Raw genomic sequence first — 27,512 nt, forward strand, 5'->3', positions numbered from 1 at the left:
AATAGGGAATATTAAAAGTATAAATTTAGGTATAAAAAAGTTATTCAATATAATAAAAAATTGTTAAAATAACAATGGTTAAAGGGTATTATAGATAATCATTTTTGTCATCTACAATTATTATGTGCATATGTATGTATATACATATGTTAAAGTTTGACACACATTCTTTTGAACATGTATGCACCTATCCGATTTTTCGTTCAGACTGTTTTCATCATCATCAATCTTTCACCACCAGTTTATTATTTTAAATCTGTTTATTTTGGAGTAAATTATAAATTAACCAAAAATATTCAGAATTTGGATTTTAATTAAAATCTTTGGTAAATAAAATAGTTTGCAGTGTTATAAATTTAAAATAATCTTAAAATAAATCAGTATATCTTTGGGAATGTCTTTGGTCAACTTAAATATTTTTATCATAAAAGAGTATTTGTGGATATACGAGACTATGTACGCTAGCTTTATTCAAAGGTAAAAAGTTCATTCCTAATTAATGTTTGAATCTTATTTTTATTTATTCTAAGCAATTCAAATTTATAAGTATTTTGTAATAATTGTGTTTATGTTCCTTGATTTTAGTTTTTTAAGAAAATTTTAAAAATCGACTGTGTTAAAAAATTATGATGAAATTGAATTTAATTCAAAAATTGCTATAAAAGCAAAAAATTAAGATATTTGTTGGTAATATAATATAGTAATATATATTAATATACATATCGTCACCTAAAACGCAAACGGCCCTATCAAACATTTTTAAAATTTTACAGAAGCAAAAAACTATTTAAATTGAAAAGTTTGTTTCTATCAACGCGATTTATTTGTAGTAAATAAACAAATTGTTTAATAATGAAAACTATATAGAAATGGATAAATTAGACTTTTTTTACCTTTATTATTTAAATGTTTTTGCAGATAGGACCTTTTGTTTGTTGTCAATTAAATTGCTAATTTTGGTCGTGTCCAATGTGTGTGGATTCAAATTTGTTTTGATTCAATACATTAGAATCAACAATAAAATCGATTTTGAATTTTTGGTAAGTTAGGGCCGTTTGTTTGCCTTTCAGGTGACGATATATTAAATTTAATAGAAATTCACTTATTATTCTTGATTTTATTACAATAAAATAAAGCACAAAATGCGTCTTCCTTATGTAAATAAAAATAAAACTACTCGTGCCCAGTTTTTGGACACAATCTATTTAGATATTCGTTGCACATCCAATATTAAGATCCCATCCATAATTATTTCTACTAAATGGAGTAATAATTAAATAATTCTTGCAATGTTTAGATACTTTCACTTTAAAATAATGTATTATGTATGTATTTCGGTATATTTGATATTGATATCTATATCCAACTAATATGTATACAATCATGAGAATACATAGTTTATGCGTTAACTAGTCGATTTCGTTGAATATAATCCAATCAAAGTCACTCTACTTCTTTAATCACATTGCTTCTACTAACTTAGACTAATTTTGTCATATTTAACACAATTTAGTGCAATAAATCATCACACGTAAATCTACATTAAAAATTAAAAACTCGTTCTCTTCTTTAAAATTTTTTACCTCGGAAAATTAAAAAGAACGAAAAAAAAAACAAATAATATTATTTGTTTGGCTATCATTTTATAACACTTATTAAAGATTCGTTAATCTTTTTTAATAGCATAAAAATTCGTATTATTTATCATTTTAGATTTTTCCTGTTTTAGGTTAAAGTGATGGATGACACACATTACGCACATGCCTGTACAACCTATTAGATGTCTTCATTTTTACATTGCCACTCATTTTTATTCTCATGATATATAGTTGGCTGAGGTGTATTTGTATTGGTACTGTTTTCGTTTAAAACGTTTACGCTGTCCCGTTCACTCTGGTACGATGATGACCTTATACCACAATCTAAAGGCTCATCGTGAGAGTCGTCGTCTTCAATCTTGTTCATGGAGTCGGGGATGTGGTGTTCGAAATGATGCGTTTGAGTGTGTTTAAAATGGTTTTCAGTATCTATATTAATTGTTGGTTGTTTTCCCAAATCTAGCAGATTTGCTGTGGTAGAACTCGTTCCTTTAATGTGTGACTGTAGGGCTAATGGTGTTGAAGCTGCAGCAGCTACTATGGATTGTAGATTACTTAAGTTGTTGGCAATGCTATTATGACGCCGAAAATTTTCTACTGCTAAACGATTTGTACTGAGATTGATGAGGGCATTCATCATTACCTTGTTGCGTTGATAGTCCTTGCGTAAATGTTGACGAATTTCTGTATGACAATGTTCGTTATTTGTAACGATAATCTCTCCAGTATCAGTGGTGGTAACGCGTGCTTTACAATTAAACTTACGAGACAAGTTGCATTGCCAATATTTCTTATCTTTGCGCACATATTGTATGCCAAACGTATGACCATCGTGTACAAGCAATGGTTTACCACGTTGACTCAGCATAAATTCTAATTTGCCCTGAAACCAATGTTCCCCGGGCCCAACTGCAGAAAGTTTAAAAATTGTATTTTTATTAATGTATTTCCTATAAATGATGCAGAACTTATGTATTGTTGTATCAAAGATGATTTATATATAATTATGATATTGGATTTGATGCTAACTTTATAATGACCACAGTATTGAAATAATGAACATGCACACTTAATTTATCTATTAGCCCAATTTTTCATATTATAACATCACAAATGTTTCATTTCATTATACTTACAACCATACAAATATATATAGCACTTGTCAATTGTATCACATGCTTCTTTATTTTCCAATTACATGTATATTTTTTTAACATAATAAGGATCAATTAGGTATTAATAATCATAAAATTAAAGTACTTACCATTTATGTATTGAAGACTTATAATTTGCAAATAAATTCCATTTTCAATTATAGTTAAATTTACAAGCATTATAAATTTGGTTGAAATTTGGTAAACATGAATATAACTGATGACAATACAATTTTAAAATATTTTTAAAAATTTGAAAAAAAAACTTATTATAATTTATTCCAAACTCATTTCTACTATTATATATTTTTACATTGTTGTTTTAATGTTACCGTTTTAGCAACCAAATGTATGCTAAATTATCATAATTGATCAAAACTCTTAAAAGCGCTTTTTTCAGATCTGCGGTCTGTTGAGGAGAGTTTTAAAAATTACTGTGATTTTTAACTTTTGCGGAAATTGATTGAGATTTTTATGGATTGCATAGTATCCAGAACAGTACAAATCATTAGAAGGATATTCTAAAAAAATTAAGAATTTCTTTCCAAATTTCCTGTATAATTGAGATTTTAAATATAAATAATGTATGTTTTATGTATTATTTATATTTAAACCTCAATTATCTTGGTAGTTAAAAAAATCTCGATATTTTAAAATGTGTGATTTTATTAATTTTTGCTTATTTTATATCTCAAAATTTGGACTACCACAAAATGTTTGACTTAGTTAGTTAGTTTGAAAGGAGGATGTACATGCACTAAATTCGAAGAAATACACTAAGGCCTCTATCGGGCCTGTTGTGCGCTCCTCAGGTGGGAATCCCACCCGCCACCTCCGGTCTACCAGACTAGAAGACTTCCATATACATATGTATGTATAAAATAAACATACATAAGAGTACCAACAAGGATTGTCAACTCAGCCACACAACACTTTTCAGGTGTCGCTGCTACAACAACAACCAACAAGAGTGAAAAAGTTATAATTTTATTTTTAAATAACTAAAACTAACTGATGTAAAATTAGTACTTTGATGACAATCCAAAATCGATTGAAAATGTAAAATTGGTTAAACATATTTTACATTATGGGTTGAGAAAAAGTTGTATGGCTATAAAATTTGATCTTACGAAACAAATTATCAAAATTTGTATATTAATAGTACCGACATAATTTAGCGTTATTTTTAAATTTTTTTTTAAAGATTTCAGAAAAGTGAAGAAAATTGAATACAAAGAAAATAATAAACCAACCGAAACAAAGTAAGATGTAGATATATGTATATGTTCTTTCATAAATAATTATTTTAATTTACTTTATATACACAGTAATAAACTTTGTTTAATTTATTAAAATGTTTTTAATAAAAACTGTACATATCATTAAATCTACGTTATCCTGCCGTAGAAAATAGCATCTATCACTTAATTTTACATAGATTCCATTTTAAAATTATGTCCACTTCCTGGAGATATTGTAATAGAATCTATCACTTGTACTTGATGGTGTTCTAACGAAGATATTTTCTTTCCAATTTCATTGTTATGCGGAAGAGATTCAACATGACCACCTTTAACACTACTGTTATGCATTCCATTTGGAGAAAGTGATCCAGCATTGTGTATATGTATATGTTCATCGTTTAAATTATCCTTGTTAAGTGTATCCAAAGGTTTCTTGTTTGGATCGAAAGATGAATTAGAATTTCTGTGGTGTTCATTGGATGGTGAAGATTGCATAGCTGAAGGCATTTCATAATTATGCAAAACATTATGATGTTGTGGCGGGAATGTAGGTTGTTGCGCTATCTGTGTTGCCTGGCTAGTAGGATAATGCTGTACCAAAAGATTAGGCATCGATTGCAAAAATAAATGTGGCGGAGGACCGACGTTGCTATTACTAGTATTACCGGAATGCATATGTGGATTTGAAACAAACGTTGGTGGCAATGGTGGCGCTTGCGATGGTGATGTTGCAGAATGATGATGCTCATGATAAGTTGGTTGGCTCATATTTGCATTAGGGCCACTGTTTTGCGAAAATCGCAAACCATGTGCTCCCGAGCTACTTGGATTTGGTGGTAAGCCAACACCTGAAGTATTTCCGGACTGAGGAGAGGAGCTAGGAGCTGAATTGTTAACGTTGCCAACACCAATATTTGCCGAACTTCCTCCTCCTCCATTGGATCCGGAACTATTGCCATTTCCACGCATATGAGGAGGATGGTTATGAACCCCAGTGGCCGATATTATCTTGCCTTGGTGGGTTATACAACGTGCTCGACACATGCTTATACGATACGCCTTGCACAGCCAATAAGTTTTCATACCTTGCTGAGTTGCCACTGTATTATTTCGATTAAATACACAGTTTCCATGCAATAAAGATGTAGAACTTAGCATCACTACATTTGGACAGTCTGGTCAGTAACATCATTTATTTATAGTAAAGATAAATCCACAAAGAATAAGCATTAGAAAATTTTAATTGTTTACATCGCTTTAATAATTATTGAATATTTTTTGTTATTTACAAAACGAAAAGATAATGCTGTATTCAATATTAAACTTAATTTGTGTCAGTAAATAAAAATAAAAATTAATAAATGTAAAGGAAATAAAAATGGCTAGAAGAAAAAGTGCTTTAACTTTATACAGGTAATTGTTATGTGCTGAGATATAAAGCAATTCGTTGTTTAAAACAAGATAAACATTTACTTTATCGAGAGAGAATATATATTTGTTCTCTTCTATAGTACCGCCATAACTCATAACTCCTAAAATATCACAGTTCTTGTAATTTTTGAAACAAGAATACATATTTAGAAAGTTAAATAATTGAATTCAGTAATTTTTCGGAAAAATAGTTTTTTTTTTTAATTTGATTTAAACATTTTTCCCAAAAATTTTAATATTTTTAAAGTTACATATCGTTAGCTTAGTACGCAAACGTAACAAGTCCTCTTTTGTAAATTTTACGGGAGAAGCAAAGTATTTCATATTTTTAAAATCTGTAAACGTAGTTTCCTTCTTAGATTTCTCCTTTTTTAATATCGGTTGAAAAACAATTTAATACTAATGCTGTTGATTACTTATGGCGGTTTTTTTAGGACTTAGTACGTTTTCTTTTTCTGAATTTTTATTTTTTGTTGGGCTTAGCACAATTTCTTATGACATTTTCCTTACGTACAGTTTCTATTTTGAAGATAATTTTATATAATTTGACACAAATGCTTTTCTTTGGCTCCTCGGAAAAGAGATTAAACAGAAATAAATATGTTGAGTAGCTAGCAATCGTGATCAAATTTGGAGTATGTTATTCTTTTTGTATTCAAAAATTATATAGTAAAGAATGGCGGACATCGGCTTCGTTTGATCCTAGCCCTCATATAAGATCCCCTTCAGAAAATTATTTTAACGCTCATAAGTGTATTATATAACATTTTATGACAACTTTAAAGCACACAACTGGCTTAAAATAGCAGTATATCGATGCATCTCAATATTAACGAGTTTTATAGGAACCAAAAATTTTTACTAACTACTATGAGATTCGGTCCATAATTTACGCTATTCTCAATATCATCCCTCTTAAAGAAAACCAGTTTATTATCAATATTTACTTGTTTTACTTTATTTTAAAAAAGTATTTTATGATTTCTTACTCATTCGAAGATTTTACAAACTACATACTATTTTCTAGACGTTGATGTTCAAAATGTTTGATATTTCTTTTTACATGACTAATTAATACGTTTATAATAGCAAATTGTAAGGACTTAGTACTATTTCTTTGTATATGTTTTGAGGACTTTGCACGTTTGCATATCACAGCAAAAGTGCATGTTTAAGTTATACTACTATTCTGCATAAAAATCTCAATTTCTATAAAAAGTGGACTTGTTACGTTTGCGTACTAAGTTATATACATAAATTTCATGTAGTACGAAATTTAAAGAGCCTTTCAAAGATCTTTCATAAAATACCAAATTTACATAAATATTTTATAAAAATATGGAAAATACAATATACTTTGATTCAGCTCATTAAATATTTAACAATTTAAATTCATCGTAACACCTTTAATGTTTGTTTTCGTTAAATTTCTGTCAAAAATGATTTTCATAAATTAAAAGGAATTGTTTACAAAATAAAAAGTATTTTAAATTAAATAAAAAGCCCAACTGTTTTACATACATATCGTCACCTGAAATGCAAAAAGGTGTAACAACCAAAAATTTTAAAATCGACTTTTTGATTGAAAATGGTCCACCGCATCAAAACACATATTGCTGCAAATTTTTAGAATCCTATTGTCAAAAATACCGACTTTATTGAAGTGAAATTCAAAAGGGCGTAACAACAAATTAGTCATTTCCACAAATAAGAAAGTCCTGAAAAGCAACATAATGGACAATGTCTGACGATAAAGTTATATTCAAACGTGTTTATCGATGTTGGAATACAATACATGTAAGAAAATGTCGTTTTTTATAACACAAATTACATTCATTTTATTTAGTTTTTTGTCTCTCCTGTAAAATTGTTAAAAGTGTTGTTACGCCCTTTTGAATTTCAGGTGACGATATATCCCTAATGAACATTTATGTACATTAAACCATTCGAATCACCTTCGAACCGAAATAGTCCCATCATGGAAACCCGTTTTTCAATGATTATTTCTCTTTTATTTTTAAAGGCATGTAGTAAATCATATCCCCAATATTAAAGTTTTGATACCCATGTATTTTAGTAATGTGATAATGAAAATGAGTTAATAATGAAAATGACAAATAAAAACCAAAACACAGAAGATTTCGTGCATTTGAAACATTTTTTAAAACTGAAAACAGTAGATACTAAGTATGCGTATTTGATAATTAGAGAAAAATAAAAGAGAAAATGAAGTGAAAACTACACAGTTTTTTTTTATCTTTTTAGAATGCACAAACTTACTTGGTGGTATATCCATGTGGTTGGCAAAGCTCTTTGAATACTCATTCGACATATGTAAATCATTTGGATATTCTTGACCGGATTGGGAAGAAACGTTGTTGTTCTTGTAAAAAGTATAGTCTAACCCAAATGCAGCGGAATTAAAAGAATTGCGCAGAGAAGCGGAAGCTGCCGCAACAGCTGCTGCAGATGACACACCTGGGTTTTGGTGATGGTCTGAGTTTTCGCGTTTTATGTTATTTAATTCATACCGTGATTCCACCATAGAAATGTGTGGTAAAAAGAAATCTTCTGTATTCATTTGCTCCATTCCACCAGAAACACTGCCACCATCGGGTCCATCAGTATTTTCGCTACTGTGATCTGTAGAAGTTATAGAACGTCTATGTTTATTGCGAGAATATATCGACAAAGAATCAGTACTATATTCAGAATGCCGTTTAAGACCAGAAGCACTGCTGCTTCCATGACTTGAGGGTTGTTGCTGTGATACATTTGATTCTGTTGATTTGTTAGCTTGATTTGTTGTGGCTGAATTTAAAGAGCTGTTGTTCAAGGGTGATGCTGCTGGTGATAACAGAGGTGATTGTGATCTTTGTGGTGTATTCGGATGGCTATGGCTATCAGATGGCTTTTCGCCCCCGATATTAGAATTTTCTCCAGTGCTTGCGGTTTCGATCGCGGATGGCAATAATGGTTTCGATGTGAAAGAAGTTTCATCATTCATAACATTATTTTCATTCTTGTTCGATGACTTCTCTGAACTCGTTGACGCTGCTGATGATGAGGAATTTGTGGCAAGTCCCTTAATTTGTAATAGTTGCCCAATTTTCATAAAAGATTGCAATTCAGTGTGTTTAACATTCACAACGCCTTGATACATAAATTCTAAGAGTTCGCACATTATATTATACGACACATCTTTCAAAATAACTGAAATTAAAAGAAAAAACGTTATAGTTTTTTTTTTGTATATAGTTTATATAGTTATAAAAAACTACTGGGTTTTAATTAGGTTGCCGGTGCATCAAGCACTCATATTGCCAGGTTATCACACGTTTGTCCGGAGAAACCCCACCAGACGACCTATACCTTCATATAGGAAGTTGGATCACCGAACTTAATTTTATCAAAAGTGTTATTGGTCTCCACCAGAAATAAGTTTTAGAGTTTTAATGGTCTCCACCAGTATATGTTTGAGTTTAATTATGTTTAATTTTATGGTCTGCACCAGTTAAAAACATTACCTCACTCTGAGGTAAAACGAAAGCACGCGTTTAATGAAGACAACGCATAACTTAGAAACAGTTATACTGTTTCTAAAGCACGGCAATAAGCACAAGCCTGACCGAAATTAAGAAATAAAAACGATGACGCGAGAGTTGTTCCCCAACTAAGACCTGAATTACAACTAAACAATAATTACATTTTTTGAAAAAGTATAAACATTAGACCGACCCACAAAAAATAGTGCTTCCGTTACCCCCCTCAAGATATTCGCTGTTATGTAATATGATGTTACCCAAAATATTTTGGGTTTCATGTTGTCAATTTTCAAGAAAATATCGTATGGGGGACACGATTTTTCATGTTCAATTCAATATTTTACCCAGCTTCAAAAAATCTTTGTTTTGTTTTATGATGATTCCCAAAATATTTCTTGTCTATCGATGTCCGTTCGTGAGCTGGACCGGAACAAAAAAAAGTCCCTTTTTAGTTTTTTTTTAATTTTACTGTTTTTTCTTAAACAAAATATACAATATGTGGTTTTTTTAAGGTTTTTTGAAGCCTAGGGTGCGCAAAATTTGCAAAATTGTGCATACATTTTATTTTTATTAGTGAAAAACCTAACAATTTTAAATATTTTGGAATATAACAATTATAAGCAGACGGTTATCTATGATTAATACATCATTGGACGCAGCTTTAAAACCCCTTTGAAACGATACCCCATATTGAATATTTTGCTTCAAAACAAAACTAAAATTTGAAAAAAATAATTCCAAAATACCTTTTTTTAATTTGGTCCAGCTCACGAACGGTCATTGGCTTCAAAACAAAACTAAAATTTGAAAATAATAATTCCAAAATACCTTTTTTTAATTTGATCCAGCTCACGAACGGTCATCGCTAGACTTAAAATATTTTGGGAATCATCATAAAACAAAGCAAGGTAAATTTTAAGAGGGGTAACAAAAACACGTGTTTGCTTTCCATACAGAGTGAGTCGGTCTAATCTAATCTAACTTTAACTCTCTCTCAGTTCAATTCAAATTTTAAAAAATTAAATGATCTAAATTAGAACTCAGTGTTATGGAATATTAATATTAGTATTACTTTATAAAATAGTATTAGACCATACTAATCATCAATTTCTTAAAAATTAGACAATATCTTTATTTATCAATATTTAAGTTTTTGTAAAATACACTGCAAAAATTATTAGGGAATTCCAGCAAAAAAATAAAAAAATATGGGGCCAAATTTCGACACCAGAGCAGCAAAAATTTTAACGAACTATTACATGTCGAAGGACCGAATTCAGCTAGTACCTAATACATTAAATTATATAAAATCTCAATTGCAGTTTTTTTAGTTTTCAATTGTTAAATGTGATGAAATAACTGAACAAACATTAGTTGTTAAATATCTATTCATAAAAAATATATATTTTTTTAACGCAAGTTAACATTAACATTTTCCATAAAGAAGAATTGTTCTAAACATCAATATTTGACCATGATACGTCTATCTTGCCATCATTTACATATGGGCAATTCCATACGCTTGTATGTGACATTCGCACGCCTTCAGAGTGGTATAGATTTTGTAAAATTAGGAGTACTTGGAAAACAATTTTGTCATTCTGTTCCATTTAAAGAATATTATATTTGCAAAAGGAATCATCCCATTCGGAACCTTGTTTTCCAAAATATGGATTAAAATATGGCGATATTATACGTGACAAAAAACAGAAATGTTTGTAAAGTACATGGAAATATTTATGAAAATCTGCGAATTCTGTAGGTGTATCTTTTTTGTTTTATTTTCTCACACTATGGGAGATATTTTTCATTAGTAATCCATAATTTTTAAAAAAAAAATAATATAATTTTATAATGAACATTTTAAATATCGTACGTGACAGATTTTTCTCCTGATTTTTTTTAGGTTATAAAATATATATTTTGGAAATATATGCATACACACACTTCAACAAATCAAAAGGAGTAGGAAAGTGCAGTCGGACATGGCCGAACTATACACATGTTTAAGCAATTTATAGATAAAAATAAAAAATTGAAGTTATATGGCGACTAGGGTCAAATATGGACCGATCCTCATAAAGTTCTAGGGTGTGATTTTAATTCATATAAAACTTATTTGTGCCAAATTTTATCATAATACTAGTGATTAGAGGCGATTTACGGACGTTTAAGTGTTTTTCTGAAATTAAACTTTAAATGGAACTAGGGTCAAATGAGGTCCAATCGTTATGAAAATTGGCATAAAGGTTTAGGCTTATAAACATTTTAGATCTGCCGATTTTTGAAGGGATAGTATTATAATTAACAGAATTATGAGCTAAAAAGTGATATTTTCGGGTCCGTTTGTATGGCGAAGAGGTGTAAAAATAGACCAATTTCAAAAATTTTCAACAGTCTTCGTCTTTGGTGCTACAAAAGATCATATTTTGTTGAATTATCTTCAAAAATGCAGAAGTTATAAGGTTTTTATTTTTCCAGTCGTGGTTTACCTTTTCATGGAATTGCCCATATATCAGTTTTCGATTTGTGCGCTCTAAAATATCATAATAAGGATTTTCATTTAAACGTTCAAAAGCTTCGCAAACTGTGCAAGTTGTGCATTTTCAACTTTCCATTGATATATTTAAATGGCAAGCTTACACTAAGTTTTATCTTTCAAATATTACAGTTACCTATTTGTGAAAATGTACAATTTTGCACAGGTGTTTTATAATAATTTTTTAATATTTAAGAGTGTAAAATATTGTTGATCTTATCAGTTCATTTCTAAAAACTAAAAAAATATTGTTCTTTATAACTGTTATCACCAGGTCCAAAATTTTTTTAGAATCATCATTAAATAATTGAAAATTTATTGGAAAAAATAGATCATTTTTCAGGGAATCGATCTACCCTGAAAAATTTTCTATTTTTCTCAATAAATTTTCATTTGTTTTATGATGATTCCAAAAATATTTTGAACCTTTTGGTGTACACATACAGAATATGTAAGGATATTAGATTTCGTCAAACTTTTACAGAAGAAAAATGTATTTCTTAACACTTTACTTCACAATATTTCATTTAAATCTGATATATTGATGATATTTCATGCATTTGTGTTTTGTATGTGTTTTTATATTTAAATAATTATGATAATGCGGCTGACGTTATTAAAAAAAAGAGGTCAGCCTTATTCATATAAGATGTTATCGCTTAGTAATAACAAGTACAAATACTAAATCAATACATAAAATTATTTACGATAAGACACAAAAATGAAATCTTAAAAACAATTTAATGACAACCAAGCAGCAGTTGAACAGCATCAACATCTACTTAAAAACAATATTATCTCTTGTTCTCAATCACATCACATTTTTAACACGAACTTATTAAACAGAATTGAAAAACAAACGGAAGGGAATACAAATTATCAAATAGATGAACGAACGATCAACAATACGAATGAAACGATGATGATATACATATGTATGTAGATTTGTAAATTAACTCGACAACCAAAATATTATCTCTGCGTAAACTTTTTTTATAATATTTCTATCTTTAGTTCATAAGTATCTATGTATGTATGTATGTATGTATGTATGTATGTATGTATTTACCATTTAAATGTATAAGTTTTCGATTTAAGGGTTTGTGATAATTTTAGATAATGTTGGTTTACATTATCAAACAATAGTTAGTTATAAATATCGTAAAATTCTATTTAATTATATTTTGGTTCATATTATCACCATATTTTGATATTCATTAAAATGTATTTTTCACAGAACCCATTAACATTTTTTTTAATAAAATATAAAAACGCTTTTCTACGCTATATATTTATTTTATTTATTTTCTTGGTTATTTCAAGATAAACTCTGTCTAAAGTTCATTGAAATCGTGATAAATCCTCATCATAGCTCATCTTCGATTATCACTGTTAGTGTCTCGAATGTTCATATTATTATCTGTAGTAAATGCGAGTAAAGTACATAAATGTATATGATACACAAAAATAAAATTGGAGCAAATTTGTGCTGCTATACACTTTTATTTGTTATTAAAAATTATAAATAAAATAAAAATCATATAGAATTATACGACCACATATAATTACGTACATATGTACATTTTTGAGGCTATGCTCTCGTACTCGTAGTTTAAATATGTAAAATAAATTTCAAATCAAAATATGTATCAGTATTACTAAAATTAAAACGTTGTACAAGGTTTCACGATTTTATTGTGTATAAAGGTTTTTGATTTAAAACACGCCTCAATATATTATGTTTGACCAATTGGAAACAAGTTATATTTCTTAAAAAGTATTATATTACGGCTATGATAAATGTTTATCGAATCGAAATAGTTCTTATTTATAAACGAAAACGATTTTTGACAATCGTAAGTGTTATCTATAAAACAAACGTACGTATATATAATAAACCACCTGATAAAAAATATCGGAAATCTACAGTGAACTGTAAAAAAGCATGTATCAATAACATTTTAAATATTTCAATTAAATATAAATGAACAAGTATAGAATAGTACTCAATAAAGCTAAAACGTGTATATATCTGGACATTGCAGATGCTATGACAGTTAGGACTCATGAGCCTTTGTTAGTGAAGCCTTTGCGAGACAAATAAACAACAATTCTGTACGAAGTAGGATCATATTTACTGTGAAATTTCAATTCATAGAACAACGACTTTAAACTTCTAGATGAAATCTACAAGAGAGTTTCCGAATATATTAATTTAGATCCGATAAATTGTCCAATCCAAGATGGATACATTCACATTTTTTTGGTTATACGGTGCATTCTTGCCTTGTCGTAGAATGTAGAAATGCTCTAAATATTAGGTCTGTTTATTTACATTTCCAGTAAATACGAGAGAGTAAAATCAAAATTTGCAAATTACTCTCGAAATTAGTAATAAGTAAATAAACGAAATAATTTACTTCGGAAACATTTTTATTTTAAAACCAACACAAAATTGTTGCCAGCCAGCTGTTGAATTTTGTATAGGAAAATTATTACTAGTACAAAATAGAACTTGTAATAATTTACAACGAGAGAAATTTTTTTTGTTTGGATGGATCTTATTTTATTCATCATAAAATTTTAGCCTAATAGGGCTTTTAATGATTTCTTGAAAAATTAAGCAAATTACATTTTCTATATATTACGAAGGAATAGTATCGTATAAAGAAAATTGTCCTTCCAAAGATATGTATATAATATATAAAATAATGCCATCATTTATCTGAAACGGATAATAAGTTAATCCACTCGTTTATAATTTACATAAAAAAAAATAATACTACAAATTTATGGTTGCCCTGACTTCATTGTAAACATTCTTTCAACCGCCTTTTAAGGAAATACATGCACATGTTTATTAAATATTATAAATCGCCTTTCTAATGATACAAAAATTGAAGAAGCTATAAATTTAACTCTTATTAGCGATAGAAAGATAAAATTAAACAACAAAAAATTAATATTTTGTATTGTTACGAAATATCACAATATAGATTGAATGTGTTTTTTTTTTTCGTTAATAGTATTGTACTTTTCAGTAAATATTATTATTTATTAGCCTTATTATTCTTTATCTTTAAATAATAAAAACACAAAAATTGGTAACGCAAGTAGCTCCAACAAATAACACCTTTGCTACTACACTTGAAAAGATAAAAACATTTTATTGTATTTCGATCAGATAAAGTGGTTCAATATGAGTAAATATGATATGATATCCATTCCATAGTCCATATTAAATAATATTGTGAGTTTTTTGAAATATACACACAAACCTATTTTTTTTTTCGTATGAGGACAGAATGTAGAATCAAACATTTGTAGTAGTTATCACCCAAATACATCTGACTATAAAAACATTTTATCATACCACTTTAAAATGATTTTGGACTTACAAAAATAGTATAAGGAAAATATTTGTTTAAGGAAAAGTTATAGTTTTATCAACTGTGGCTAAACCATAGTAAAATAAATATACCAAAATTATAAATAATAACATTCATTCTACGATGTGATCTATAAATATTTAAAACAAAAACTTTCCATCAGTGTTATAGTTTTGTATTTTATGATGATAGTACTGTGTTTAAAATCAATTATGTACATGTTTAATATTATTAAAACAAATATACATATTTTATAATGAAACTAAATGCTGACGTTTTATTTCATGCAAAACTATCTATCACCTGTATTATCTTTGCATATTAACATCGAAAAATATTTAAAAGAAAAACTATATTTATTTATTTCAACGAGACTAAGAAATGTAACATATGTACATATGTAGATCACTACCATCAGCGGTCATCAACTCAATTATGCAAGTGAGTTACATATGTTTTTAGTTTTCCCTGTTGAAATTATTTATTTTGGTCTATGCTTATTTTGAAAAGATTGAGTTATCTGGCTGTTGAATGACAGGCAGTAAAATTTGATGCAGTATTTCGGATTTTGAGAATGAAGCTTAAACAAGTAAGAGTGCTATATTCGGCTGTACCGAATCTTATATACCCTTCACCACAATGTATTTAAAAAATATCAATTCTATAAAATTTCAATTTATTTCATTTTCCCGTTTATAACATTATTATAGCAATAGCAAAACGAACAACAACAACAACGCTAAACGAAATAAACACAAAAAAAAAACAAAATACACAAGGCAGTGAAACCAACAGCCATCCACACATACGCAACGAAATACACAAAAAAACAAAATACACAACGCAATGAAACCAACAGACACCCAAACATACGAAACTGAATGCACCAAAAAACAAAAACAATATACACAAGGCAATGAAACATACGAAACGAAATACTCAAAAAAAAAGCAAAAACAAAATACACAACGCAATGAAACCAACAGACATCCAAACATACGAAACTGAATGCACCAAGAAACAAAAACAATATACATACACAAGGCAATGAAACACACAGCCATCCAAACATATAAAACGAAATACTCAATGAATAAGCAGTGTTGTTGTTGTTGCTTATATCAAAGCATGAAAAAAATTGTCTTTTTTATGAAATTTTCAGAGGTTGTCTCGGATTTTTGCTCATATCTCCGGTATTTATGGACCGATTTTGCTGATTTTAAATAGCGATCTTCTCGAAAGGATGTCTAACAGAATTATTGAAGATTCGGATCTCGCCGATATCTGGGGTCCTCTAAAAACTGATTTCAACAAACACACAGACGGACGGACAGACAGACAGACGGACGGACAGACGGACATAGCTTAATCAACTCCGCTACCTATAAGGATCCAGAATATATATACTTTATGGGGTCGGAAAATTATATTATAGAAATTACAAACGGAATGACAAACTTATATATACCCTTCTCACGAAGGTGAAGGATATAAAAATAATACCAATAATTCTTAATTTTTCAATATTTGTTGTTGTTGTAAAATCTACTACTATACAATTATCTTATCCGGTGTTTCTGTATTGATTTTTAGGCCTAAAAATTGTGTTACTTCTACGGGGTTCATCCAGAAATCTATTGGACAAACTGAAGTAGAATTGGCCGAAGAAATTCTAAGAAGTTATTGAACTTTTAAGCTGTGAAATTTCTCTAGAAGATGTAATATGCGAAAATTAGAAAAACCTTGATAACTCATCTAGACGCCATTGCCGTAGAAACCGAAGCAGCAAACCTGGTGTTAGAGAGTGAAATAAATTATTAAATAAAAAATTTTCAATTGCTCATAGAAAGTTCTAAACTATATATGAGCATATCACAAATTAATACGCAATAAATTATTACAATGTAAAAAATAATACGTCAGACATATGAGTAATGAATGAATTCTATGACAACACTGATTGTAGTTTATGTACGTATACTTTATTAGTATAACAATTTACACCTGATTTATATTATTTTGCAAAGTCTGGAATTGACATTATTTTTAGTATTTATACTCGTAATTTCTATATCATTACAAATAACATTCTTAACATTGATATCAATTTTTATTATGGAAAATCTCTTTAAAATTAAATAAAGTAGCAAGTATTGTATTGAGGTTATAAAAATGTGGACATAAATAAATAAAATCTTTTATTATACATTTGCAAGAAAACTAATAATTTTATCAGTTACCTACCACCAACAATAGCATTAAAGTTACAGGTAGACCTCGTTAAGATTTTCGTAATACGTAGCAAAGAATAAACTATATTTATATGTATATACATTAGACCGATTCACAAAAAATGGTGCTTGAGTTACACTCCTCACTCCTTATTATTAATATTAATGAAAAATCTAACAATTTAAATTTTTTGGAATATGACTACTATGAGCATACGGTTATTTATGATTTATACATCATTTGGCATAGCATTAAAACCCCTTTAAAACGATGCCCCATAGAACAAAATAAAAAAAATCATTAAAAAATAAAAAGAAACATAATTCTTTATTAGATTATAATTTATATAAATCTAATACAAATTATAGAGCACTAGTTACTAAGACTATCGGCTCTTAAGGTAGTCAACAAATCGATTATCATTAAAAATAACTTATATATCCATTCATTTCATAAAACTAAATTACTCGTTATAATAAAAAATGTTTTCATAATAACAAAATTAAATGGAAAAGCAATATGTCATTCAAAATACAATTAATATAATTCGAAATAAAAATAATTCAAAAAATTAATTCGGCATATGGGCAATTCCATACGATTGTATGTGACATTCGCACGCCTTCAGAGTGGTATAGATTTTGTAAAATTTGGAGTACTTGGAAATCAATTTTGTCATTCTGTTCCATTTAAAGAATATTATATTTGCAAAAGGAATCATCATTCGGAACCTGGTTTTCCAAAATATGGATTAAAATATAGCGATATCATACGTGACAAAAAACGGAAGTGTTTTTAAAGTACATGTAAATATTTACGAAAATCTGCGAATTCTGTAGGTGTATCTTTTTTGTTTTAATTTCTTACACTATGGAACATATTTTTCATTAGTAATCCATAATTTTTAAATAAAAAAAAATAATATAATTTTATAATGAACATTTTAAATATCGTACGTGACACATCGTATGTGACAGATTTTTCTCCTGATTTTTTTTAGGTTATAAAATATATATTTTGGAAATATATGCATACACACACTTCAACAAATCAAAAGGAGTAGGAAAGTGCACTCGGATATGGCCGACCTATATACATGTTTAAGCAATTTATAGATAAAAATAAAAAACTGAAGTTATATGGCGACTAGGGTCAAATATGGACCGTTCCTCATAAAGTTCTAGGGTGTGATAATACTAGCGATTAGAGGCGATTTACGGACGTTTAAGTGTTTTTCTGAAATTAAACTTTGAATGGAACTAGGGTCAAATGATGTCCAATCGTTATGAAAATCGGCATAAAGGTTTAGGCTTATAAACATTTTAGATCTGTCGATTTTTGAAGGGATAGTATTATAATTAACATAATTATGAGCTAAAAATGGATATTTACGGGTCCGTTTGTATGGCTGCGAGGTGTAAAAATAGACCGATTTCAAAAATGTTCAACAGTCTTCGTCTTTGGTGCTACAAAAGAATTTTGTTGAATTATCTTCAAAAATGCAGAAATTATAAGGGTTTTATTTTTTCAGTCGTGGTTTACCTTTTCATGGAGTTGCCCATATATTAAAATTAAATAATAAATCCAGTTCTGGTTATAAGTTTATTTGCCTTCAATATGTTGTCAAATAATGGTGTTTTCAGTAACTCCCTGGGGTTGGAAGATCCAAAAATGTCATCTTTGACATCCGTTATCCACCCTAGAACCATTAGTGAAATACAAATTCCAACCATCTTCACTCAAAGCAACTTCCCTTTCCAGATAGCGCTGGATAAAAATTTCGTCTGAGTATTCATGCATATTAAATTCGGACAAGGAAATATCACACAATTTATCATCAAAAAACCAAGGAGGATATATACATTTAATAGGTTTTCCGGGTATATTATATGTCCATAGAAATCATAGGATATAGAGTATGTATTATTTATTCTAACTCAAAATTTGCGATTTGTCAGATATGATTTAACATAATTAAAAATCTAGGGACCAACCTTCCATTTGTTCAATACATCCAAAATAACATGAGCAACAACACTATCAAAAGCCTTCTCAAAATCAATTGAGAGGATAGAAACGTGGTTGTGTGATGAAAGGGCTTTTGTAGTAAATAAATCTATGTGAAGGAGAGCATCCGTACAACCTCTACCAGATTTAAATGCCACAAGATTCTTAGCAATAAGACATTATTTTTGGGTAAACTATGACTACCGGTTAGCCTTTTTTTAAACGAATTTTCACAACAATAGGGAAATGATCGTCCAATATATTCCATGATGTTGAAGATAATAAACTTTGAGAGCATAAGGAAACATCAATATGTGTAAACGTACCATGAGTGGAAAAGTGGGTGGGTCGACCATCATTCAAAATGTAGAAATCGGAAGAAATTATTGCATTTTCCAACGTGTTTCCCCTATGGTTATTGCCCGAAGAGCCCCAAGCTACATTCCACGCATTAAAATCGCCAATAACTAGCCTAGGTGTTGTAATAAATCAGTGAGTTCCTGCTTAGAGAATGGTTGACAGCGACTGTGTTGAGTGTTGAGTTTACATGAACAATTCTATGAGGTATATTGTTCTTTATCATTATTCCAACGCCTTGTTTAAATAAGATGTTACTAGGTGAATTGAAGAAATAGGCAGAATAACCTTTAGGTGGAATAGGGTTAAAATTATATGAACAGTGTGTTTCCTGAATGGATATGAGTGATGGGTTATACTCCTTAATTAAAGGCTGCATGATAACGTCATAACAAAAAACATCATAACAAAAAATTTAATTTACTTAGGTTAGATGTTGCAAAGCACGACGCCATGATGAATGTACGTAAATTAGCCATCAGAGTTATCCATCCTATCGGATGATGGTAAAATAATATCCTGAGTTAGTTATCTTTCTAAGGGGGGAAGATAAATCACAAAAATTTCATTATCAATGTCAAAATTTTGAATTTCTGTATTTACTTTAGAAGGTTCTGTAGATTTTGTTTGTTGTTTTGATGTAGAATTATTTGTTGATTTTTGTGGTTCGGAAGGTTCCGAGGATTTACTATTGTTTGTTGTCTTAGATTTTTTAGATTTCGATGATGAAGTTGATGCATGTGGGTCTATTTCATTTGATGAAGAACTATATGAGTCTCGTCGGGGAAGTTTCTCTGTAGCTTTATTCATCTTTGGAGATGTTGCATTACGTTTTTGCCGAGATTTTTTTGTCTTATTCAAATTTGCAGGTTCCTGCACAATTTCGGTGAAGGTTTGTTGAAGATTAGTCTGAGTTGGTGTCTTCAAGTAAATTTCATATTTTCTCTTAGCAGCGCCAAAGAAGCATTTTTATAATGTTTTAATCTTAATGATTTCCTTTTGTTGAATGAAACGAGGACAGTTTTTATTCGAAGATACTCATCACGACAATTGGCACATTGAAGACGAGTGCAGTTATATGGTTCATGAGGTGGGAGGTTACATTTATCACAAGAGGCTTGATTAAAACATTTATTTTTGCTATGACCCAGAAGTTGGCATTTGCGACAACGCATTGAGTTAGGAAAATAAGTTTTAACCTTATACCAAGCTACATCGATAACTTTCGGTAAATTATACAAATTAAACGTAAGAACCATATTACCATTAAATTGGATGGAACCATCATCATTTTATATACCGAAACTGCTCCCTGAGATTTAAGCTCAGTAACAATTTCGTCATCAGGTACGTCCTTTAAACAAGGTGCATATACAACTCCCTTAACAAAGTTCAAATTCTCATGAAGTTGAACTTTGATCTCACATAAATTTAGTAATGTTTTCGCCTCCAAGAATTTGTTTGCAATGCCCTGGTTACGGACAAAAATCAAAAGATTTCCATCTCTAAGTTGACTAATGCAGTCTATTAGTGTTGAAATTGCGTCCTCTTTGTATATTGAATGGGATTAATTTTTTCAGTTGATTATCCTTTGATGATATTACAAGGTATTTAGGATCACTTAGTGTCGTGTTTGGGCTGGGTGTTGGTAGCTGAGGTTGATCAAAAACGTCGCCAAGAATGGCAAACCTATTCGATGAAATATTTGGTGGCCCGGGAGCCATTTTCGAATTGTCCGCTACGTTCTTTATGTAATTAATTGCACCAAAAACAAAACTATTTACAAAAATTTAGTGAAGTAAAGTTCAAAGCAAAATAAAAAAATAACTGTAAACCGTTATTCTACACTAACAAGTCACAATATAATCAACGCTCGTCTGTACTCAGTGAGTGATGATCGATGGCTAACAACCGGCAAAATTTATCAAATTTCACTTAAAATTTTATATTTTGTAGAATAGTTGCACATTTTGATTATATCATTTCTTCTCCTGGACATAATCTTAACCAGAACCCACTAGAAATTTCATGACATAAATTTTAACTTTCAAACCATAAATTGGCAGAATTCTTAAGAATTTCTTTGTTGCTTCATATCATTTCATATGTTCTCTATTGGATTTTGGATCTAGAAATTAGCTCCTCTCTGTGGTTTTAACATATTTTGGATCGTTATCAACCAAAAAACGCCATTTAATTGAACTTTTATCCTCTAATTTGTTTACTACAGTATTTAGGAGTATATTTTAAAAGTCTTACTAATCCATTTGTACATCCACCATGTGTATAGAATCACCACTAAGCCCGGAAAACGCCACCGAATTCGTCATAGTATCCTCCAATCATGCAGATAAAGCTAAAGTGTTCCAGAGAAATCATTTATTACAATGGAGGAAATTTGATGATACATATTTATTGCATTTCCCTGATGTGTTATTGGTCCTGTATGATGTTGGATGCAGAAATGGATCAATATGACTATCAAAATAGGCTATTAAATACTTTAGTAAAACAATCAGAGGGCAAAGATTCAGTTAAAGTTTCCAGTTTCTCCTCCTCTAACTCCGTCAGTTCTTGAACGATAGAGCTAACCTAGTGCAAATAGTACTAACCTTGGTGCAAATTCCATCCAAATCCGAAGACATTGATTTTAAATCTTGGGTCACTTGACACGAAATTTCCCATATGTATGTTTATATTCACACAAAATATTTTGAATGTGCCAAAAATTTTTGTTTGATTTTTTTAACTCTAAAAATTTTTTTGCGCTCCTTTAAATTTGGCTAATTGGTATGGATTAATTGCTCCTAAATCCAGGTCTGCCAACAAAAAAATTTTATCACTTCTACTTTTTTGCAAAAGTGTTTTAAAAAATAAAATTTTTTGTTAGAAACACAAATAAAATTTACTACATATAAGGATGTCTGGATGTATATATGTAAGTTATTACTTTGCATTTGTTTTTCTATTCATTGATGTTTCGCGGCAAATAGACCAACAAAAATCCGTAAGCATGCCTGACCATTTTCCGTTGTATCTTCTTTTAAACTTCATTAGGCTTTATTCTAAATACTTCATCCTCCAAAAGTTTCCGAATTTGGTGCCCTACATTTGTAGCGCCTCTGTTTTAAGAACCCTTGCTAATTTTGTTACTTCTAGTGAAGATTTTTAAGCCATATTTGGATCTATGGGCTTGATTATAAAATTGTATTAAATAAAAAACTCAATCCTCGCACTCAAGTAATAAAAAAAATCATAATTTTGAATAAAATCAGTTATAAAGCTTTATTATATGTAAATGGGGATTTGATGTAAATATGTATGTATATATAGGGACTTGTAAAATTTGTATGAAATTTATCCTAATTGTAATATCAATCTTTATTTATCACTGTGGGTTTCTTCATTTAAATTGTATATACAACTAAAATTGATTTATATCGGTCAGTTTGAAAAACATCAAATTATACACAAATATTTATTTTTTTTTTTTTTTGTGTATGACTTACGAAATTCCGTGCATTAGTGTTAACCGGAAATGATAGACTTGTTATGTTATTTTGTTCATTGGTATTGAAAACGAAATGGTACAAAATTTTAGTACAATCGATATCGGTTAAAAGCTGTAAAATTAGGTACATTTTTATTTCTATCGAAAACTGAAACAAAGTGTAAAAGTATTTTTTACTAAAAAAGTTGTTGATATTGACGAACAAAGATAATCTATATGTATTTTAAGGGTACCACTAATAGATTTAGAAGTAGATCTATTTCTTAAATAAACCAAAAATGTTCAAAATTTTCTCAAGTTAAGCTTATTTCTTATTGACAAATTATTATTTGAAGAAAAATTTGCGGTTTTTGTTTTACTTACGGAGGTATGAAACACACGCCCTTGAGAATTTGTTTTTTCTAAAACCCTAAAGGGCGTATGTTACATTAAAAAATAGTAAGTTTTAACATTTTCAACTAAATTCAAATCGGTTTTTGTTGGTCAAATAGGCCCAAACATGGAAGGCATAAGTGGTCTTTGTTTTCATAAAGATTTTCGCTAAAAGTGCCATTTTTGTTTTATTTGATGCCAACTTATTATAACATTTCACAGTTTCGAAGTTATAAATTCAAAAGAATTTTAAAATTTTCATGAATTTTAAGGTAATTTTAGAACATAAACCTTTTAGAATTTCTTTGATAGGGACGTTGATTTTAATTGTAGGAGTGTAAAATTTAGCAGGAACATGTATTTTGATACGGTGCATCATAATCAAAAAGTCAATTTTGATTTTTTTGTAACTTAGGGCTTTTTGGATTTCATATGACGATATCCAAGTTGGCATAGTATAGTCGAATAGACCATTAAAAAATGTGAGCAACTACGTCATTATTTTTTCGCGGTTGTTAAATAAGTTCACGCACCGAATGTCTGTCCGTCTGTTTTTTAACTTTAGTTTTTTGGAGCCTCCATAAATCTTGGGAATCCAAATCTTAAATAATTGAATTAGATATGCTTTTAAGAATTTAGCTGTTTAAAACCAGTAAAATCGTTTCATAAGAATCGGAGATATGGTCAAATCAAATATGATCAATAAATTATATTTTATGGACTTTTTGATTAAGGGATGTCAAAAAGTATATTTGCGTAAAAATAGTCGCGATATGACAAAAGAATACATTTTGGTTTATGTTAGAAATTGGGGATGGTGCGTTACGTTTTTGATTCGAAATGACCAAAAAAAATGTTTGTATGTATGTATGTATATATGTATGTATGTATTAATCACCAAAATCGGTCCATAAATAACGTTACAAACATAACATTGCATTTCGAATTTAAAAATATAAAATTAAGGGCGTTTGAAAATCCCTTTGGTCCAATTTAAGTGAACGATTAGCGATTTTAAAATGTATCTTCGAAAATTGTTGTTGAGTACTTGATTACATAGTTAATTTTGTCTATTGATTAAACGGAGGTAGTTTACAAGAAATGCCAAGTGTTAACAACTAATCCTAGACATAAACATAATTTTTGTGACAATAAACATTACAATATATATTTTATTTGCAGATTAATCAAGTATGGAGAGTTCAAAATGTACAAAATTATTTTAATTTAACTTTTCTGTAATTTTTTCATTTATATTTATTTTATATTATTCATGTCCTGATTTTTAATTTGAGTTTTATCATGCAAATTTACTCTTTGTGTATATTATAATAAAATACTATGCTATTTCTATTCCAAAAGTACAAATTCTTATTTTAGAATTTATTTTAACATATTGTCAATAATAATAGCTCGTATTGATAGCAGGGTGTTCTATATATCTAGACATCGTTCAATATAAAAATATGTGCTACTAATTATATAGTTTTATGCATTTAAATTAAAAATATATTTTCTTGTTTTTGAATTATTTATTATATTTATAATATTAAAAGTTTAAAGCTTATTATTCAATGGGAAATGTCTAATAGATATCATTGCACAAGGTGGAAATTTGCATTCATACGTTGTCAAATATTTGTTTATAAATTACACACATACATATTCTGCATTTTTAATTTCGAATACCGTAATTAAAAAGGATATTGAGGGACTATATTCAATAGTCTCGCTATCTCTCAATTTCATGAAAATGAGATTTTGAGTGCAAAACATGAAGCAAACAATACCGCATACGTGATATAAATTTTTAATACTAATTAGTTTAATTTTATAATCGCCTTTAACCACATATAGTTGAGTTCGTACCAAAACATGCTATTCTTTTGCTCTTTTAAGAATTTGGTTTCTTTAACGCCACTAAAATATTGTAGGAGATAAAATTTAAAAATCTTTACGAACATACAAGTCTCTCGGTAATCTTTGAATTTACTAACTTATTGGTTATCACAACAGATTCATAATTCAACATATGTACATTTGTATATCGTCATATGAAATCCAAAAAGCCCTAAGTTACATTGAACAAATTTTTCAGAAGCAAAAACCCGTCTAAAATGATAAATAAACCAAAAATGTTCAACATTTCCTCAGGTTAAGCTTATTTCTTATTGACAAATTATTATTTGAAGAATAATTTGTGGTTTTTTTGTTTTACTTACGGAGATATGGAACTTACGCCCTTGAGAATAGGCCGAAACATGGAAGGCTTCTTTGTTTTCATAAAGATTTTCGGAAATTGGAATTTTTCTTTGAAAAAAAAAAAACTAAAACTGTTAAAATAATCTCTAAATTACAAGGATTCGCTAAAAGTGCATTGTTATATAACATTATATATTTCACTGTTTCAAAGTTAAAAATTCAAAAGAATTTTAAAATTTTCATGAATTTTAAGGTAATTTTAGAACATTACCTTTTAGAATTTCTTTGATAGGGACGTTGATTTTAATTGTAGGAGTATAAAATTTAGAAGAAACATGTATTTTAATACGGTGCATCATAATCAATTCGATTTTGATTTTTTTGTAACATAGAGCTTTTTGTATTTCATATGACGATATACAATAGTATTCAAAATGTTTTGGAACTGTTACAAAATTTCATATTTTTATTAATTTATTTTTCAACAATTAATATTGGTCCAGGAAAATTGGGGGTTTGCTGCGGAATTTTAGAAACGTAAATGAAAATTGGTACATAACTTCTCCTTATCTTTATCTAAAAGGTATAGACAACAAAAACAGTAAAACACGCCCTAATTGATATAAAATCTGTTATAAAAGCTCGAGGCAGCGTAAAAATTACTTACTACCGTATAGTACGTAGACCCAGCAGTTCGGTCGGAGAGACCCAGGTGTACTTTCTACGAGGAAGTCAATCGTCACCCCATAGTTTTGTAATCTATGCTTATGTTATGTTTATTTTTTAAGTGTCCAGTATCTCTCTTAGAAACGGGGACACTAAGGTGACGATTATCTTCACGCTCGTTTGCAAAGAGTAAATCCGTGACGAAGGACGAATTAGAGCCAACCAGGTGGTTAGACGTTAGTGGAAATCACTGTTTCGGATGCATTAACTCTTTGTCGAACTGCTGGGCATATATACATATGTATGTACGTAATACATTAACATAAATTAATCGTACAACATACATACATGTTGAACAATATTAATAAAACCTAAACATGGATAAAATGTGGATACCATTTCAATATTTCTATTATATTAATATTAGGTACTTACTTATGGGATGTTTACATGGATTCGAAATAAAAATCTCTTGAAAATATGGACTACATATTGCCAAGACGATTTTGTGAGCTTGCAGTAACTTTCCGTCGCATGCCAACGTTACGTCTACTAAATCTCCACGATCATAAAGACTTTGAAAACCACTGGCAATGTTGTCCTGGAAATTTTTCCAGCATAATTTAAACTCATCATCCATGATGAAAAATGATACAAATAACAGTGTTTAGAAATTTAAATATTTTTTATACTTTTTTAAGTACTTTGATTTTTTCTTTATGGGTATTTTGTTTTATTGTTTTGTTTATTAACTTCTATCTTTTATATTTTATTCTGACATTTGGCGTATACGGTATTAAAGTAAAGCACGAATTGTATCTAAATACCGGGGTTGTTGGATAAAAACAAAGATAGCACAAAACAGAAACAAATTACAAGAAAGACGAGATGTAGAAGAAATAAAATTTTTGTGAGTATAACGGTAATTAAATTTAATTGTTTATAGTTTACATATTTTTTTTTTTTTTTTTGAATATTATTACTTTGATATTTTACACATATTTATTTATAATTTTTTTACAATAAAACAATTTTATACAATGTACTTTCATCAACTCTTTATTAATTAAAAACACCAAGTATGTAGATTTATTATATCGTTAACAATTTGTTGTGTAGATTTATATTTCGTTAGTAATCAGTATCAATCAACTGTTGTAGGAATGAGTATAATTTGTTTATATTTAAAAGCGTAATTTTTTTGCGCCTTCAGTATAAATAATATTCTTTTCGGTCCTAAGCACATCCACCGACTATTAACGTAT

General features: G+C 29.1%; 1 protein-coding gene across 2 annotated transcripts; it reads right to left on the reverse strand.

Annotated features, from left to right (window-relative positions):
- On the reverse strand, window positions 1–27,512 carry LOC119616007 (longitudinals lacking protein, isoforms H/M/V). 2 transcript variants are annotated; one of them, XM_037972122.1, is made up of 3 exons: window positions 26,683–27,512; window positions 7,708–8,640; window positions 1–2,507 (listed from the first exon to the last, which is right to left on the reverse strand). In XM_037972122.1, the coding sequence occupies exons 1-3, from the start codon at window positions 26,885–26,887 to the stop codon at window positions 1,777–1,779; spliced, it is 1,869 nt and encodes a 622-aa protein (XP_037828050.1). In that variant the 5' UTR covers window positions 26,888–27,512; the 3' UTR covers window positions 1–1,776. The 2 variants fall into 2 exon arrangements, with proteins under 2 accessions (XP_037828050.1, XP_037828049.1); XM_037972121.1 differs by lacking the exon at window positions 1–2,507 and adding an exon at window positions 4,008–5,171 and having other exon boundaries at window positions 26,683–27,470.

The sequence above is a fragment of the Lucilia sericata genome, unplaced genomic scaffold, assembly GCF_015586225.1.
Source record: "Lucilia sericata isolate MDLA Ls3-8-SP2 unplaced genomic scaffold, ASM1558622v1 Contig000051F_arrow, whole genome shotgun sequence".
NCBI lineage: Eukaryota > Metazoa > Arthropoda > Insecta > Diptera > Calliphoridae > Lucilia > Lucilia sericata.

Excerpts from the sequence above, each read along its gene's own strand:
- LOC119616007 (XM_037972121.1), bottom strand. The coding sequence starts at position 26,887 with ATGGATGATGAGTTTAAATTATGCTGGAAAAATTTCCAGGACAACATT. Across the intron at positions 8,641-26,682 it reads TCCATGTAAACATCCCATAA|TTATTTTGAAAGATGTGTCG; the intron begins GTAAGTACCTAA and ends TTTTAATTTCAG. Across the intron at positions 5,172-7,707 it reads CCACATGGATATACCACCAA|ACTGTCCAAATGTAGTGATG; the intron begins GTAAGTTTGTGC and ends GTTACTGACCAG.